The sequence below is a fragment of the Coregonus clupeaformis genome, chromosome 34 (genome assembly GCF_020615455.1).
Source record: "Coregonus clupeaformis isolate EN_2021a chromosome 34, ASM2061545v1, whole genome shotgun sequence".
NCBI lineage: Eukaryota > Metazoa > Chordata > Actinopteri > Salmoniformes > Salmonidae > Coregonus > Coregonus clupeaformis.
In genome coordinates this window covers 22947742-22963515 of record NC_059225.1, presented here as the reverse complement: position 1 = coordinate 22963515, position 15774 = coordinate 22947742, and the positions used below count along the sequence as shown (strand labels likewise).

Sequence of the window (15774 nt, the reverse complement as noted above, 5' to 3'; positions counted from 1 at the left end):
AACTTCAAGCATAACAATAGGAAATGTAGCTGGCTACATTCTTTCTATGAATGATCTACTGTCCATCACCCTGCTATGGCTAGTTTGATCATTGCCTGTGCCATAAACAACAAAACCTAGTAGAGGGTCCCTGTACTACGCTGAGTCTAGAAGCTGTGAGTAATTATTTATTGTTTTCTTTTTAACCAATTTTTTTTTTAGGTTGTAGATCAGCTTTAATGTTGCAGATTGTATCTTCCATCAATGTAATTGTCTGCATCATTTCCAATCCCCCATATATTTTTGAGTGTATACATACATACATACATACATACATACATACATACATACATACATACATACATACATACATACATACATACATACATACATACAGTAGCTTGCGAAAGTATTCACCCCCCCTTGGCATTTTTCCTATTTTGATGCCTTACAACCTGGAATTAAAATTGATTTTTTGGGGGTGAGTATCATTTGATTTACACAACATGCTTTTACCACTTTGAAGATGCAACATATTTTTTAATTGTGAAACAAACAAGCATGCATAACTATCCCCCCCCAAAGTCAATACTTTGTAGAGCCACCTTTTGCAGCAATTATAGCTCCTAGTCTCTTGGGGTATGTCTCTATAAACTTGGCACATTAAGGCACTGGGATTTTTGCCCATTCTTCAAGGCACAACTGCGCCAGCTCCTTCAAGTTGGATGGGTTCCGCTGGTGTACAGCAATATTTAAGTCATACCACAGATTCTCAATTGGATTGAGGTCTGGGCTTTGACTAGGCCATTCCAAGACATTTAAATGTTTCCCCTTAAACCACTCGAGTGTTGCTTTAGCAGTATGCTTAGGGTCAAAGTCCTGCTGGAAGGTGAACCTCTGTCCCAGTCTCAAATCTCTGGAAGACTGAAACAGGTTTCCCTCAAGAATTTCCCTGTATTTAGTGCCATCCATCATTCCTTCAATTCTGACCAGTTTCCCAGTCCATGCCAATGGAAAAACATCCCCACAGCATGATGCTGCCACCACCACCATGCTTCACTGTGGGGATGGTGTTCTCGGGGTGATGAGAGGTGTTGGGTTTGCGCCAGTCATGTCGTTTTCCTTGATGGCCAAAAAGCTCAATTTTAGTTTCATCTGACCAGTGTACCTTCTTCCATATGTTTGGGGAGTCTCCCACATGCCTTTTGGCAAACACCAAACGTGTTTGCTTATTTTTTTTCTATAAGCAATGTTTTTTTTTCTGGCCACTCTTCCGTAAAGCCCAGCTCTGTGGAGTGTATGGCTTAAAGTGGTACTATGGACAGATACTCCAATCTCCGCTGTGGAGCTTTGAAATTCCTTCAGGGTTATCGTTGGTCTCTTTTGTTGCTGCTTTGATTAATGCCCTCCTTGCCTGGTCCGTGAGTTTTGGTGGGCGGCCCTCTCCTGGCAGTTATGTTGTGGTGCCATATTCTTAACATTTTTTAATAATGGATTTAATGGTGCTCCGTGGGATGTTCAAAGTTTCTGATATTTTTTTAATAACCCAACCCTGATCTGTACTTCTCCACAACTTTGTCCCTGACCTGCTTGGAGAGCTCCTTGGTCTTCATGGTGCCGCTTGCTTGGTGATGGCCCTTGCTTAGTGGTGTTGCAGACTCTGGGGCCTTTTATAACAGGTATATGTGTGTGTATGTATGTATATATATATATATATATATATAATGTATGTGTATATATACTGAGATCATGTGACAGATCATGTGACACTTAGATTGCACACAGGTGGACTTTATTTAACTAATTATGTCACTTCTGAAGGTAATTGGTTGCACCAGATCTTTAGGGGCTTCATAGCAAAGGTGGTGAATACATATGCACGCACCACTTTACCGTTATTTTTTTATTTTATTTTTCTAAACAAGTTATTTTTTTCCATTTCACTTCACCAATTTGGACTATTTTGTGTATGTCCATTACATGAAATCCAAACTTTTGCAAGGCACTGTATACTTGCAAATCCTATTGTTTATTGAGGGGTTCTGGATATATTTTTCTTTATTTTTTACGTTGTAGAATAATAGTGAAGACATCAAACCTATGAAATAACACATGGAATCATGTAGTAAACAAAAGTGTTAAACAAATCAAAGTATATTTTAGATTTTAGATTCTTCAAACAGCCACCCTTTGCCTTGATGACAGCTTTGCACACTCTTGGCATTCTCTCAACCAGCTTCATGAGGTAGTCACCTGGAATGCATTTCAATTAACAGGTGTCCGGGCTCTGGCTGGGCCACTCAATGACATTCAGAGACTTGTCCCGAAGGCACTCCTGCGTTGTCTTGGCTGTGTGCTTAGGGTCGTTGTCTTGTTGGAAGTTGAACCTTCGCCCCATTCTGAGGCCCTGAGTGCTCTGGATCAGGTTTTCATCAATGATCTCTCTTTACTTTACTCCGTTCATCACCCCCACAGCATGATGCTGCCACAATGCAGAGATGAAGATAAAGGAATAAATACACAGTGAATAACAATAATGAGGAAAAATAAAATTGCTATATATAGGGAGTACCAGTACAGTCGATGTGCAGGGGTACAAGGTAATTGAGGTAGCTATGTACATATAGGTAGGGGTAAAGTGTATCTGTGTGTGTGTGGTATCAGTGCGCATGTGTGCGCATGTGTGCACATGTTATGTGTGTACGAGTGTGTGGGTAGAGTCCAGTGTGTGTGCATAGTCAATGCAAGAGTTGGTTAAAAAAAGGGTAGTCTATGTAGCCATTTGATTAGCTATTTAGCAGCCTTGTTTAGCGGTCTTATGACTTGGGGGTAGAAGCTGTTCAGGGTCCTGAACTTGAAGCTCTCAACCTACTCCGGCCTTCCATTTCCTGTAGTCCACGATCAGCTCCTTTGTCTTGTTGAGGGAGAGGTTGTTCTGGCACCACACTGCCAGGTCTCTGTGATCAGGCCTACTACCGTCATGTTGGCAAACTTAATAATGGCTTTGGAGTCATGCGCGGCCACACAGTCATGGGTGAACAGGGAGTACAGGAGGGGACTAAGCACGCACCCCTGAGAGGCCCCCCCATGTTGAGGGTCAGTGAGGCGGATGTGTTGTTGCCTACCCTCACTGCCTGGGGGGCGGCCCGTCAGGAAGTCCAGGATCCAGTTGCAGAGGGAGTTGTTCAGTCCCAGGGTCCTGAGCTTGGTGTGGACTATAGTGTTGAATGCTGAGCTGTAGTCAATGAACAGCATTCTTATATATAGATATTCATTTGTCCATGTGGGTGAGGGCAGTGTGGAAGAGGGGTGGTGCTGTGGGATTATTTAACATACTCTTTGGCGAGGTAGGGTTTCAGATGTTTTCGTAAAATGGGCAGGAGGGACTCTGCTGTCCTAGCTTCAGGGGTAAGCTGGTTCCACCGTTGGGGTGCCAGGTCAGAAATGCTCAGACTATGCTGTTGCTCATCTCGAAGCAAGCATAGAAGGCATTTAGCTTGTCTGGTAGGCTCGCGTCGCTGGGTAGCGCACGGCTAGGTTTCCCTTTGTAATCCGTGATAGTCTGCAAGCCTTGCCACATCCATTGAGCGTCAGAGACAGCGTAGTAGGATTCGATCTTAGTCTTGTATTGATGCTTTCCCTGTGGTTCAGGTTAGAGTGGGTCGCCAGAGGAGTGTGCAAAGGGAAGCCTGGCCTTATTCTAATTGGTTCCTTATGCAAGATCTCACCCTGCCCAGTGTATTTATTCATTAGTGCACATTGTTTCTTGTAGGACAAATTCAAATAGGTCCCTCCCTGTTTGCGGCCAGTTTGCTTCCTAGTTAATACACCTCTAAGTATTGCTTGTCCCTGGCCTTGGGTTGGCCATTATCATCATAGAACATGATGTAAATTGTGTTTTTATTCTTGCATTGAAGAAAATTTTAGCTTGGTGTTGCATCATGATTTGCTTCAACTGAGAGACGGAAGACCCAAGACTGGTCTGTTCGTAAGTGATTCAGATACTAGCTTCTCTCATCTTGCTCCGATGTACATCATTTGTTCTAAAAGATTAACAACATTAACTGTTTTTGGCAGCAAGCAGAAGGCTGTTTGTTGCTGAATCATTGGTATATCACTTGGCTAGCCTAAATGATGTGCATTGATGGTGGTGCTACATTACCTGTTGAAGTTAATGTTGCTCTGTCCTGTTGGTTGGCACCTTGCCAATTCATGTATTGAAGAGATTTGTATAGGCTAACTGTTAGACACATCTTGTTGATTCTGCTTCCTCTGTCTAAACCGTGAAGGTAATTGGCCACACCATATGCTAAGCCATATGAACATTTGGGCTGGTGAGTGACATTAATCTAGCCAGGTTGCCAGATTATAATATTTGGGCAGGTAAAAACAATGGGCAAGTGCCCTTGAGCGCCTAATGTCAATCCATTCATGTGACCAATGAATGTTTTTACTTGCACAGCCAAGTCAAACGGTCGCAAACTGCGACTAAATGGTCAGTCTGGAGCCCTGCTACACAATGAAATTGCTTCATGGTTGAAACCTTTAACATAAAGGTGTCAGTCAGTGTGTTATATGGATGACATTTCATCTCAAAGCGATGTTACGTTAATGTAGCTGTCCTCCAGACTAACCTCTTGTTTAATATCTTCCTTGTATGTCATTGCAACTTACCAAAGCACTGTTGTTGATGATGTAGGCCTACTGACTCACTGACCTCTCCTTTGTTATATTCCTCCCCCACAGGAGCACCATCTCCAGCGGGCCATCTCGGCGCAGCAGGTGTACGGGGAGAAACGGGACAACATGGTCATCCCCGTCCCCGAAGCAGGGAGCAACATCGCCTACTACGAGTCCCTCTACCCCGGGGACTTCAAGATGCCAAAGCAGCTCATTCACATACAGCGTGAGAACTATTACTATTCATGTAGCCTGTCTGTGTCTCTTTCTCCTGTCTGTGTCTGTCTTTCTCCTGTCTGTGTCTCTTTCTCCTGTCTGTGTCTGTCGTGCCTGTCAGTCTTCCTCTGTGTCTGCCTGCTGTGTCTGTCTGTTAGCTCTATCTGTCTGCGGTCAGTCGGCAGAGGTTTCTGTTTTTCTTGTCTTGAGTGTGCGCACATACTGCAGTTTGTTTGTGTGTTCATGCTGCTGCTTGTGTGTGCTCTGTCTGAGGTATGTTTAAGTGATTGTGTCAGCCCCTGGGGTATCTCTAATAGCAGCAGTGTGATCCCAGACGTGTCCTGCTGTCTGAAAGCGTTTGAGCACACTCACTCACACAGGCTGCGGCTGGGGGAGAGTGGGGCACTCTGTCTGTCTGGATACTCAGTAAGCCCAGGGGACCCCCTCTCAGCCCCAGTTCACAAACACACCTGTCTGCGCCGTTTTTTTCTAAAGGGCTTTCATGTAGGATAGATGCAAAGGGAGGGTAGGCTTTTTGCAAGCTTAGCGTATTTCTGGAGTTGGCAGCATTGCGCTGCTGATTGTGGGCAAAAAATGTATGTTTTTATCAGAATTCCCATGGTCTTCTTTCTGTAACACCTATTCACTATAAAGTACACTACTTTTGACCAGGGCCCTTAGTGCTCTGGTCAAAGGTAGTGCACTATATAGGGAATAGGGTGCCATTTGGGAAGTACTCTAAAAGTACTGCAAAGTGTTGCTGGGGTTATTTCTTACTTCGACCCGTCTTCTCTATCACAGCTTTCAGTTTGGATACAGAGCAGCCGGACTACGACCTGGATTCAGAGGATGAGGCGTTTGTGAATAAGCTGAAGAAGAAGATGGAGATCACCTCTCTGCAGTTTGAGGAGATGATCGACCGGCTGGAGAAAGGCAGTGGCACACAGGTACTTTAACCACACCACACCACAATGCTCAAGGCATTTCTTAGGCCTGTGTTAGGACATAGGCCAGTGTTTCTCAAACCTCTTCTCATGTACCCCCAGCAATTCCTCCTATTTGATCAAAGAAGTGGAACGGCTAGGGGTACGTAAGGATAAGTTTGGGAAGCACTTGTGTAGGCTGTAGGTGTTCATTACTAGCCTAGGTGGGTTATTGAGTACTAGAAAGAACAGTGTGACTAAATGTGTGTTGCCTCCTCTCCTCAGCTGGTGAGCCTGCAGGAGGCCAAGCTGCTGCTGAAGGAGGATGACGAGCTGATAAAGGAGGTGTTTGACTACTGGACCAGGAAGCGAAAAAACTGTAAGAGTGGCTCGCTCATCCCCACGGTGAAGCAGGAGAAGAGAGATGGATCCAGCACCTCAGACCCCTACGTGGCCTTCCGCAGGAGGACCGAGAAAATGCAGACCAGAAAGGTGAGGCTTGAAGCCAGTTCCCACGGCAGTGTGTTTAAAGCCCCAGCCATCACCCAGACACCATTCTGGATTTACCTGTGTGTCCTTTTAGCTGTAACCTAGGGCTGCATTGGGCATGCATTTTAGTTCAGGAAATCTGGGTCCAGGAAACTGGCCTACGAAGTACAGTAAAGCGAGAATCTTGTTACTTACATGTACCTCCATAAATCTATCTTTAGAACCGTAAGAACGACGAGGCTGGGTATGAGAAGATGCTGAAGCTGCGGAGGGACCTGAGCCGAGCCGTCACCATCCTGGAGATGATCAAGAGGAGGGAGAAGAGCAAGCGGGAGCTGCTCCACCTCACCCTGGAGATAGTAGAGAAGAGGTGAGAAAGACCTTCAAAGCTTGATTTATCTCTGGTTTCTCACTGAGTTTTGGACCTTTAACAACTTGTTTTCTCAGTTACTCTCTAGGCTTTAGAATGCTATTTGCTGTGGGTATAAATTATTGGTCCACCAAATCAAAGAAAACCGTTGCTTTCTGTCTGCAGCTGTTAGATTTCAGGCTGATTACACATCGTCCATTTTGGGTCTGTGACTTGAGGAGTAGCCTGTCTGGTTGTTTAAATCTGCTGTTTGTTAACCCAAGGAGACGCCTTTAGGAGTCAGGGCAGGCTGTGTGTGCGTCCCAAATGGCACCCTATTCCCTACATAGTACGGTGGTGGTCAAAAGTTTTGAGAATGACAAGTATTGGTCTTCACAAAGTTCGCTGCTTCAGTGTTATGAGATATTTTTGTCAGATGTTACTATGGTATACTGAAGTATAATTACAAGCATTCCATAAGTGTCAAAGGCTTTTATTGACAATTACATTAAATTTATGCAAAGAGTCAATATTTTCAGTGTTGACCCTTCTTCAAGACCTCTGCAATCCGCCCTGGCATGCTGTCAATTAACTTCTGGGCCTCATCCTGACTGATGGCATCCCATTCTTGCATAATCAATGCTTGGAGTTTGTCAGAATTTGTGGGTTTTTGTTTGTCCACCCGCCTCTTGAGGATCGACCACAAGTTCTCAATGGGATTAAGGTCTGGGGAGTTTCCTGGCCATGGACCCAAAATGTCGATGTTTTGTTCCCGAGCCACTTAGTTATCACTTTTGCATATGGCAAGGTGCTCCATCATCCTGGAAAAGGCATTGGTCGTCACCAAACTGTTCTTGGATGGTTGGGAGAAGTTGCTCTCGGAGGATGTGTTGGTACCATTCTTTATTCATGGCTGTGTTCTTAGGCAAAATTGTGAGTGAGCCCACTCCCTTGGCTGAGAAGCAACCCCACACATGAATGGTCTCAGGATGCTTTACTGTTGGCATGACACAGGACTGATGGTAGCGCTCACCTTGTCTTCTCCAGACAAGGTGTTTTCCGGATGCCCCAAACAATCGGAAAGGGGATTCATCAGAGAAAATGACTTTACCCCAGTCCTCAGCAGTCCAATCCCTGTACCTTTTGCAGAATATCAGTCTGTCCCTGATGTTTTTCCTGGAGAGAAGTGGCTTCTTTGCTGCCCTTCTTGACACCAGGCCATCCTCCAAAAGTCTTCGCCTCACTGTGCGTGCAGATGCACTCACACCTGCCTGCTGCCATTCCTGAGCAAGCTCTGCACTGGTGGTGCCCCGATCCCGCAGCTGAATCAACTTTAGGAGACAGTCCTGGCGCTTGCTGGACGTTCTTGGGCACCCTGACGCTTTCTTCACAACAATTGAACCTCTCTGCTTGAAGTTCTTGATGATCCGATAAATGGTTGATTTAGGTGCAATCTTACTAGCAGCAATATCCTTGCCTGTGAAGCCCTTTTTGTGCAAAGCAATAATGACGGCACGTGTTTCCTTGCATGGTTAACAGAGGAATAACAATGATTTCAAGCACCACCCTCCTTTTTAAAGCTTCCAGTCTGTTATTCTAACTCAATCAGCATGACAGAGTAATTTCCAGCCTTGTCCTCATCAACACTCTCACCTGTGTTAACCAGAGAATCACTGACATGATGGCAGCTGGTCCTTTTGTGGCAGGGCTGAAATGCAGTGGAAATGTTTTTTTGGGGGGATTAAGTTCATTTTCATGGCAAAGGGACTTTGCAATTAATTGCAATTCATCTGATCACTCTTCATGACATTCTGGAGTATATGCAAATTGACATCATCAAAACTGAGGCAGCAGACTTTGTGGAAATTTGTATTTGTGTCATTCTGAAAATGTTTGACCATGACTGTACACTATGGGCCATGGTCAAAGGTTGTGCACTATATAGGGCAGTGATCAACTAAATTCAGCTGGGGGCTGATTTTCTTCTTGAGCGGATGGGCCAGAACATAATTCCAAAGTCATTTGGGACGAATCCTGTATGATGGGTATTAGCAGAGTAGTCCAAGGCTCTGCTGCTCATGTTAATTGGGGGCATCATTCAGTGCTCTGTTTTGCATCCATTATCAATTAGAATTCACCTTATTTGTGCAGTAAGGTCAAAGCAATGAGCGCATTCACTTTCACTCATTACACTTCCCATTAAAAAACAAACTGTTTTGTCGGTACAGAATGGAATAGAATAAGCTGGCCTTATTGTTGGTTAGTTGCATTTAGTTATATCTCTTAATTTGTTTTTTGGGGCTTGCTGTTCCCTTGTGGAGCACTCAATGATTGTGTCCCAAATATCACCCTATTCCCTGCAAAGTGCACTACTTTTGACCAGGGCCCTATGGACCTGATCAAAAGTAGTGCACAATGCAGGTTGCCATTTGGGACTCGGCCTTTCTAAACATGACATATCAGAATGGGATAGATTCCATCTGAAAGTAGCTGTCACTGCGAGTTTAGATTTTCCTTCTTTCCTTGAGTGCTTTTGATTTATAGTGACATTTCAATTTCCGCCTGTTATCAGCCTGCCCTGCACTGGTGTCTCTGCACCTGATGGTTTTATTTTTACTCACAGTTGGATTGGCGTATTGTTCTATGATGGAAGATGTTTTGCCCTCCTGTAGCAGAGACCCAGGTGGCCAACTTCCTTCACTACTTTTGAGTATTTTCTCTGATTTAGAAATGGTGTAGCCTGCTCACATACAGTAACTTGCCGGTACAAAAGGTACTCATGAGAGACACATGGTTAGGCCTACTTGCACACTGTTGAATGCTCCTGCAGTTTTATTGTGCAACGTTTTGACCTAAAAAGGTATTTCTCAAATTCCTAACCCTCACCCCCTCTTCCTCTGTGTCCTCCCTAGGAACGGCATGCCTGACTACGGCAGTGAAGTGATGGCAGAGACCCTGGCCCAGAGGGCTCTGGTGAAGCCCGTCTACACGATACCCATCATTCCCCTCTCCAACAGCAACCAGTACCGCCACCAAGACCACATGGACATGAAGGAGTACAAAACTAAAGTAAGGTTCGGTCTTCAGGGAGAGGCACAATCTTTCTGGGCAGAAGCATCTGGTGCATGCCGCCGTGCTTTGGCTCTCATCTGCACATCAATGACTCACTGTTCTGTTTCTGAATAGCACTCCCCCCATCACAACACCACCTCCAGATGAAATGCTACAGGGCTCGGAATACCTTTATAGCACAGCCTCTCTATCCTCCATAGGACATGCTATAGGGCTCGGAGTAACTTAAAAAAATGTTTGTTCATTTATTGAATAGGACAGAGGTAGAGAGGAAAGGATAGAGTGTGTTGAAATAGCAGTGGGATGGGTTCAAACCCACGCTGCAGCGGTATATGTGATCTGGAGGCAGCGGCTTCGACCACTAGACCAACCTAGGCCACGCACTGAATCCGTTTAATAATGTAGACTGCTGTGTAACGGTTTTCCTTTTATGGTTTTCCTCCTTCCAGCCGGAGAAGACTGAGGTGGTCAGAACGAAGAGGAAGTACGAGAAGAAGCCTAAGATCCCTCCTCTCTCTGCACCCCAACACTCTGGCCCCTCTGTGTTCAACCCCAAGGACCTCAACCAGTATGACTTCCCCAGCTCTGACGACGAACCCTTCTCACAGGTAAACTCATTAAAAAAAACACCTGTGGTGACGACTGCGTCCTAAAGGGCACCCTATTTCCTATTTAGTGCACCACTTTTCACCAGGGCCCATAGGGCTCTTGTCAGAAGTAGTGCAACTGTATAGGAAATAGGGTGCCACTTGGGGTGCAGATAATGATGGTGATAATGTTAAGTATCGGTCTGTATTTGTTGTTGTAGTAGTAGTAGTAGCAGCAGCAGGAGTTGTGATCGCAATCATGGCTGTTGTCTAAGTAGCCAGCGACATTGTTACTGTCTTTGGCTCTTATCGTAACTCACCCCTCCCCCCCGTGTTTGTTTAGATCCATTCAGGTTCCTCTGAGGCAGAAGAGGAGAATGACCCAGATGGCTGCTTTGCGTTCCGGAGGAAGGCCGGCTGTCAGTACTACGCTGTGAGTAGAGTAGCTGCCTGCCCTCCTGTGACTCCGCTGCTCTATTTATAGCCCATACGCTGCTCTTTCGGCCAGCCCCACACACACACACAGCCAGGGCTGCCACTTTTTTCTCTTCGACGCTCTGCTGACCACATCAACGCCTTACTGACGGAGCCTTCCCACTTTGTCTCTCTTCTCTCTCTCCTCCCTCTCTCTTCACCCTTTTTTTTATATTTTCTGCTCTCTATCGCTCTCTCTCTCCCCCATGACCAATCCCTGGTCATCTCCCTCGCGCTCTCTCTGTCTCTCTCTCCCTCCCTCAGTCTCGTCTGGACCAGAGTGGTAACTGGCCATGGGTCAGCCCCTCTGGGGGCGGTTTGGGCGACCCTCGCTTCCGCTACTGCCTCACGTCCCTGACGGTGCCCCGGCGCTGCGTAGGGTTGGCAAGGCGACGCACGGGCAGAGGGGGCAGGTGAGTTCAGACGCCCTTACTGCGCTCTAGGGATGTGTCCCAAATGGCACCCTATTCCCTATGTAGCACACTACCTTTGGGCTCTGGTCTATAGGGAATAGGGTGCCATTTGGGACACATCCCAAATCTCACCTTGAGGCTGTACTAGCCTGTTACAGTAGCTGTTCGTTTGACAGGGGATCCTTTTTCTGTGCTGGATGTCGTTGAGGAGATGTAAGTTGTTTAAGCAAGTGGCGACTGTTTCTGACACACACTGCAACACGCGCACGCAGATTGGAAACAGCTATCAGGACTTTGAGGAAGGCTAGAACTGTAAAACTCTCGTAATGTTACATGCCATTACAGCTGTGACATTTTATCATGCTTATACCCCCTGCCTGGGGCTCTGAATTCGAGGTCTTCACAGGTCTAAAAAGTTGGGCCGTTCCAAAATGGACCTGGGGCTTTCCCACCCGGACCCAATATGCGTAAATAATGTATTTAAATATAGAGACCCGTTCCGAACAGACACGAGAATAACTAGACCCGTTACGTATAGACCTGGGCAGATCCAGACCCGGTCCAATCCGAGTGAGGGAAGCAGCAGAAAAGTATATTTATTTATTTTAACCGAGCTGATAGAGCGCGAGGGAGAGGTACCGGGTGGGAAAGTACTTCTTGTCTCTCAAATACATTGTTACAATTGTTGGTTAGCTAGCTAGTGAATTTGAGCCATATTAGTATAGACATGACATCAGTCAAAACACCTCAAAACAAGGTATCAATAACAAAATTAAACGAGCTGAAGGGAGCCACCTACGATTCCCAACACGGCAGCTTCTTGTCATTGTTGCTAGCCACCTGACCGTTCAGAATAATAACGCATGCCTTCCGGCCACATAGATGCGTGCGCGTCATTTTTGTGACGACGTCAGCCAACCCGTCTATTGCAACTTTGACTTATGATTGGCCAACAAGCTACACGTGCCACGCGCCACTCTCATGAAAAGCAAGAGCAGCAGCATAAATGATACAATGTCTCTCTCTCTCTACTGCAGCAGTCGCGTTCGGATCTGTACGGGCCTTTCCGGATAAGTCAGTTAAAATTACACATACCCGTGACAATCAGATCCGACCCAGACCCGTGACATTATTTAGAATTCCCGGTCAGGGGATCGGTTCTCGGGTATTCGGGTACAGGTGGATCCGTGAAGACCTCTGCTCTGAATATATCCATTACTTACTATCTCATGTTGTGTAAACAGGAGTCTGTGGATGCGTCCCAAATGAAACCCTATTCTGTCTATATACTTTTAACCACAGCATGCGTTCCCTATATAATGCACTACTTTTGACCAGGGTTGCACTATTTTTAACCAGCGCCTTATGGGTCCTGGTCAAAAATAGTGCACTATATAGTGAATAGGGTGCCATGTGTTATCAATGCTGTGATTGTAACGAGTCTCTCTGGTTCTGTTTCAGGGTTTTGCTGGACAGAGCACACACAGATCTGGACAGCGTTTTCCACAGCCTGGACTCAGACCCCGAGACCGAACCACTTCAAGCCTCATCTCCTCCCACAAGCTCTCCACTCCGCAGCGCAGCGCCTGCCAGTACCTCAGACACCAATACCTCGGACCGAACCAATGCTCCCAACAACCACCACCCCTCTTCTTCCTCCTCTTTGTCGCCATCTGGGGACCTCAGTGAGATTCTGTTGAACATTAAGTCGTGCCGCTGGAGGCACTTTAGGCCGCGGACGCTATCCCATCACCCGCTGGGTGGAGGTGACATCTCACGCTACAGAGGATTTAGAGGATTTACCCAGAGTACGTCCTCGGGACAGAGCAGGCTCTTGGGGAGTGGAGCTAACGCCCTCCCCCGCAATGGCCCCGGAGCTACACCTGTCACCGGTGAGTTGTGTTGTGCTCCTCCTGCTTTGTTGTTTACGCTAGAATTCAGGTATTGGGTAACCTGCACAGTCCTGCTTGAGAGTACTGAAGGGTGTTTGATTCTGTCACTCACCACTTTGCTTTAGGGGCTTTTTGCAATGCAGGTATAGGCATAGTAGTATGTGCTGTTTCTGAGTACTGGTTTGTTGTAAGTTTGCTGTGCCTCAGAGTTGAGGAATTTCTGCTATTCTGTTTCCCACATAGCACCAGATTCCCTATATAATGCACTACTTAAGTTTTGACCTGGCCCATATACACAAATCATCTACGAGTAGGAGTGCTGATTTAGGATACGTTTTGACTTTTAACCTCTACGGAATCGGTGTCCTGTATACGGGACGGTTGAGCTAACGTGCGCTAATGTGATTAGCATGACTGCTGTAAGTAACAGCAAACTTTCCAGGACATAGACATGTCTTATATGGGCAGAAAGCTTAAATTCTTGTTAATCTAACTGCACTGTCAAATTTACAGTAGCTACTACAGTGGAAAAAACCTTGCTATTGTTTGAGGAGAGTGCACAACAACAAATGTATCATGTCAACTGGTTTGATACATTCACCTCTGAAAGTAAACAATGTACTTACATTCAGTAATCGTGCTCTGATTTGTCATCCTAAGGATCCCAGAGATAAAATGTAGCATCGTTTTTTTTTTATAAAATCCATTTTTATTTTCAAATGTAGGTACTGGGTTCTACAGTTTGAACCCCTGCTTTCTCTGGCTCCACACCCACCCCGCCCGGCCATCTACATGTATGACATTCCTGGGAGTGTGTAAACTTACATTTTGTATTACCATATCATTTTTGTATGTTCTCTATAGTTATGTACTTGAACATTTATCAATCGACCAATTTGGCAAATTTGGGCAGACTTGATACAAAATAGTCCAGTATTGCAATGCTTCACTGGATCAATCTGAAACTTTGCACACACACTGCTGCCATCAAGTGGCAAATCTAAATTGTGCCTAAACTGCAATATTATATTGTGGCCTTTCTCTTGCATTTCAAAGATGATGGAGAGCGAAAAAACGCAGGTTTATTTTTTACCAGATCTAATGTGTTATATTCTCCTACATTAATTTCACATTTCCACAAACTTGAAAGTGTTTCCTTTCAAATGGTATCAAGAATATGCATATCCTTGCTTCAGGTCCTGAGCTACAGGCAGTTCGATTTGGGTATGTCATTTTAGGCGAAAATTCCTGAAGAGGTTAAATAATAATTAATAGGGGAGATCTGATCCTAGATCAGCATTCCTACACTGAGATAAATAGATAAGGCGGTTGGTTTGTTTTGACCTCGTCACAGGAGCATTATCTTCTTGAAAATACAGTTTTTTCTGTTCTGGCAGAGCTATAAAGGTTTAGTGTGAATCAGAATGAGAGAATTGAGCAGGCTTTGAGTGAGTGTGTGTGGTATGTGGGGAGGGGTGTAATTGGAAAATGTCTCCATGCATGAAATTGTGAGCTACCATTGTTTCGCGTGCGCACGCCTGCGAGAGGGAGGGTGCAAAGGAGAGAGAAATTTGCATTTTTAAAGGCTCACTGTTTAGCTTTTCTGTATCTGATCCTGATTAGGTGTTTAATGGTGTATTTTTCTCCTTCAGAAAGCGACGCCTCTTCTGACTGTAAACCAAATTAACATTCTGCATTCATACACTGCTTCCTTATAAGAATACATTAATTCCTGTTCTCCCGGCTCGGGGAGTCAATTAGAAATGGTGTTGTATAATTACATTCGGAAGAGGACCGATGGCCGTAGAGGGGAGTCTGCTGCATGCTAAACACTGTCAGGCTTACCTAGATGGTGTATCAAGCTAGAGTCTTGGCTTGTTCAAGTTTAGCCTTGATAGTCCTACCCTTCATGCTATGGTGTCTGAAGGCTGGAATATAGAGAGCAATAGTAATGGTGTCTTTTTGTAGGCACTTGCGGAGGCTAACTCCAAAGCCTATGGGGAAAGTAATGGATTTTTTAATAGGGTTTTTGGATAAACGCTGAAAATAAGGTCTGTTAAACACAGGCTTAGGAGATCTTACATGCTCACTACACCGGCACATGTTGATTTTGTCTATCCCCACCAGATGTGATCATGACACAAAGACGATTAATCCCCAGATAAGGTAAACCTAGTTCGTTTTTAGTTATCTTTTATTATTCTCTCGTTTGTCTTTCAAGCATCAACATGGGTTTGTATCTTCCTGATATCCAATAAGGAAGGGACTTCCTTATTGGAGCATTTAAAATAGATCCAAGTTCTATTTTAGCGCTTGGATACGCAGACGCTTGTTCACGCACGAGAGCGGTGTGGGTGAAATGATAGATTTACACATGCATGTTAATCAATTTTGCAACGTCCGATGAGGTTCGCATGTTATGCGCTTTGTTCTAGGAGATCATCTCCATCAGATAATGTCATTTTCTGTGAATTAAAAAAAACTAAAACATTTATTTAATCAAAACAAGCCCATAAAGGCTTCATAATTCATAAAGGTCATGTTAACTGACTGATTATCTCATAGAACAAACGTGTAAGACGGGTAGGCAACTACTGAACAAAAATATAAACGCAACATGTAAAGAGTTGGTCCCATGTTTCATGAGCTGAAATAAAAGATCCCATAAAATGTTCATATGCACAAAAAGCTCAAGTTTTG

The 15774-nt window shown here is 45.0% G+C and overlaps 1 protein-coding gene across 4 annotated transcripts in view; it reads left to right on the top strand.

Annotated features, from left to right (window-relative positions):
- LOC121549973 (enhancer of polycomb homolog 1) overlaps positions 1 to 15774 on the top strand; it is a 53660-nt gene that overhangs the window by 22532 nt on the left and 15354 nt on the right. For all 4 annotated transcript variants that reach the window (XM_041862010.2, XM_041862007.2, XM_041862009.2 and 1 more), the window contains 9 exons: positions 4726 to 4885; positions 5677 to 5822; positions 6084 to 6290; positions 6509 to 6657; positions 9549 to 9705; positions 10158 to 10316; positions 10639 to 10728; positions 11034 to 11182; positions 12644 to 13074. In XM_041862010.2, coding sequence (XP_041717944.2) covers positions 4786 to 4885; positions 5677 to 5822; positions 6084 to 6290; positions 6509 to 6657; positions 9549 to 9705; positions 10158 to 10316; positions 10639 to 10728; positions 11034 to 11182; positions 12644 to 13074 — 1588 coding nt within the window. In that variant the 5' untranslated portion in view covers positions 4726 to 4785. The remainder of the gene's footprint in view (positions 1 to 4725; positions 4886 to 5676; positions 5823 to 6083; positions 6291 to 6508; positions 6658 to 9548; positions 9706 to 10157; positions 10317 to 10638; positions 10729 to 11033; positions 11183 to 12643; positions 13075 to 15774) is intronic.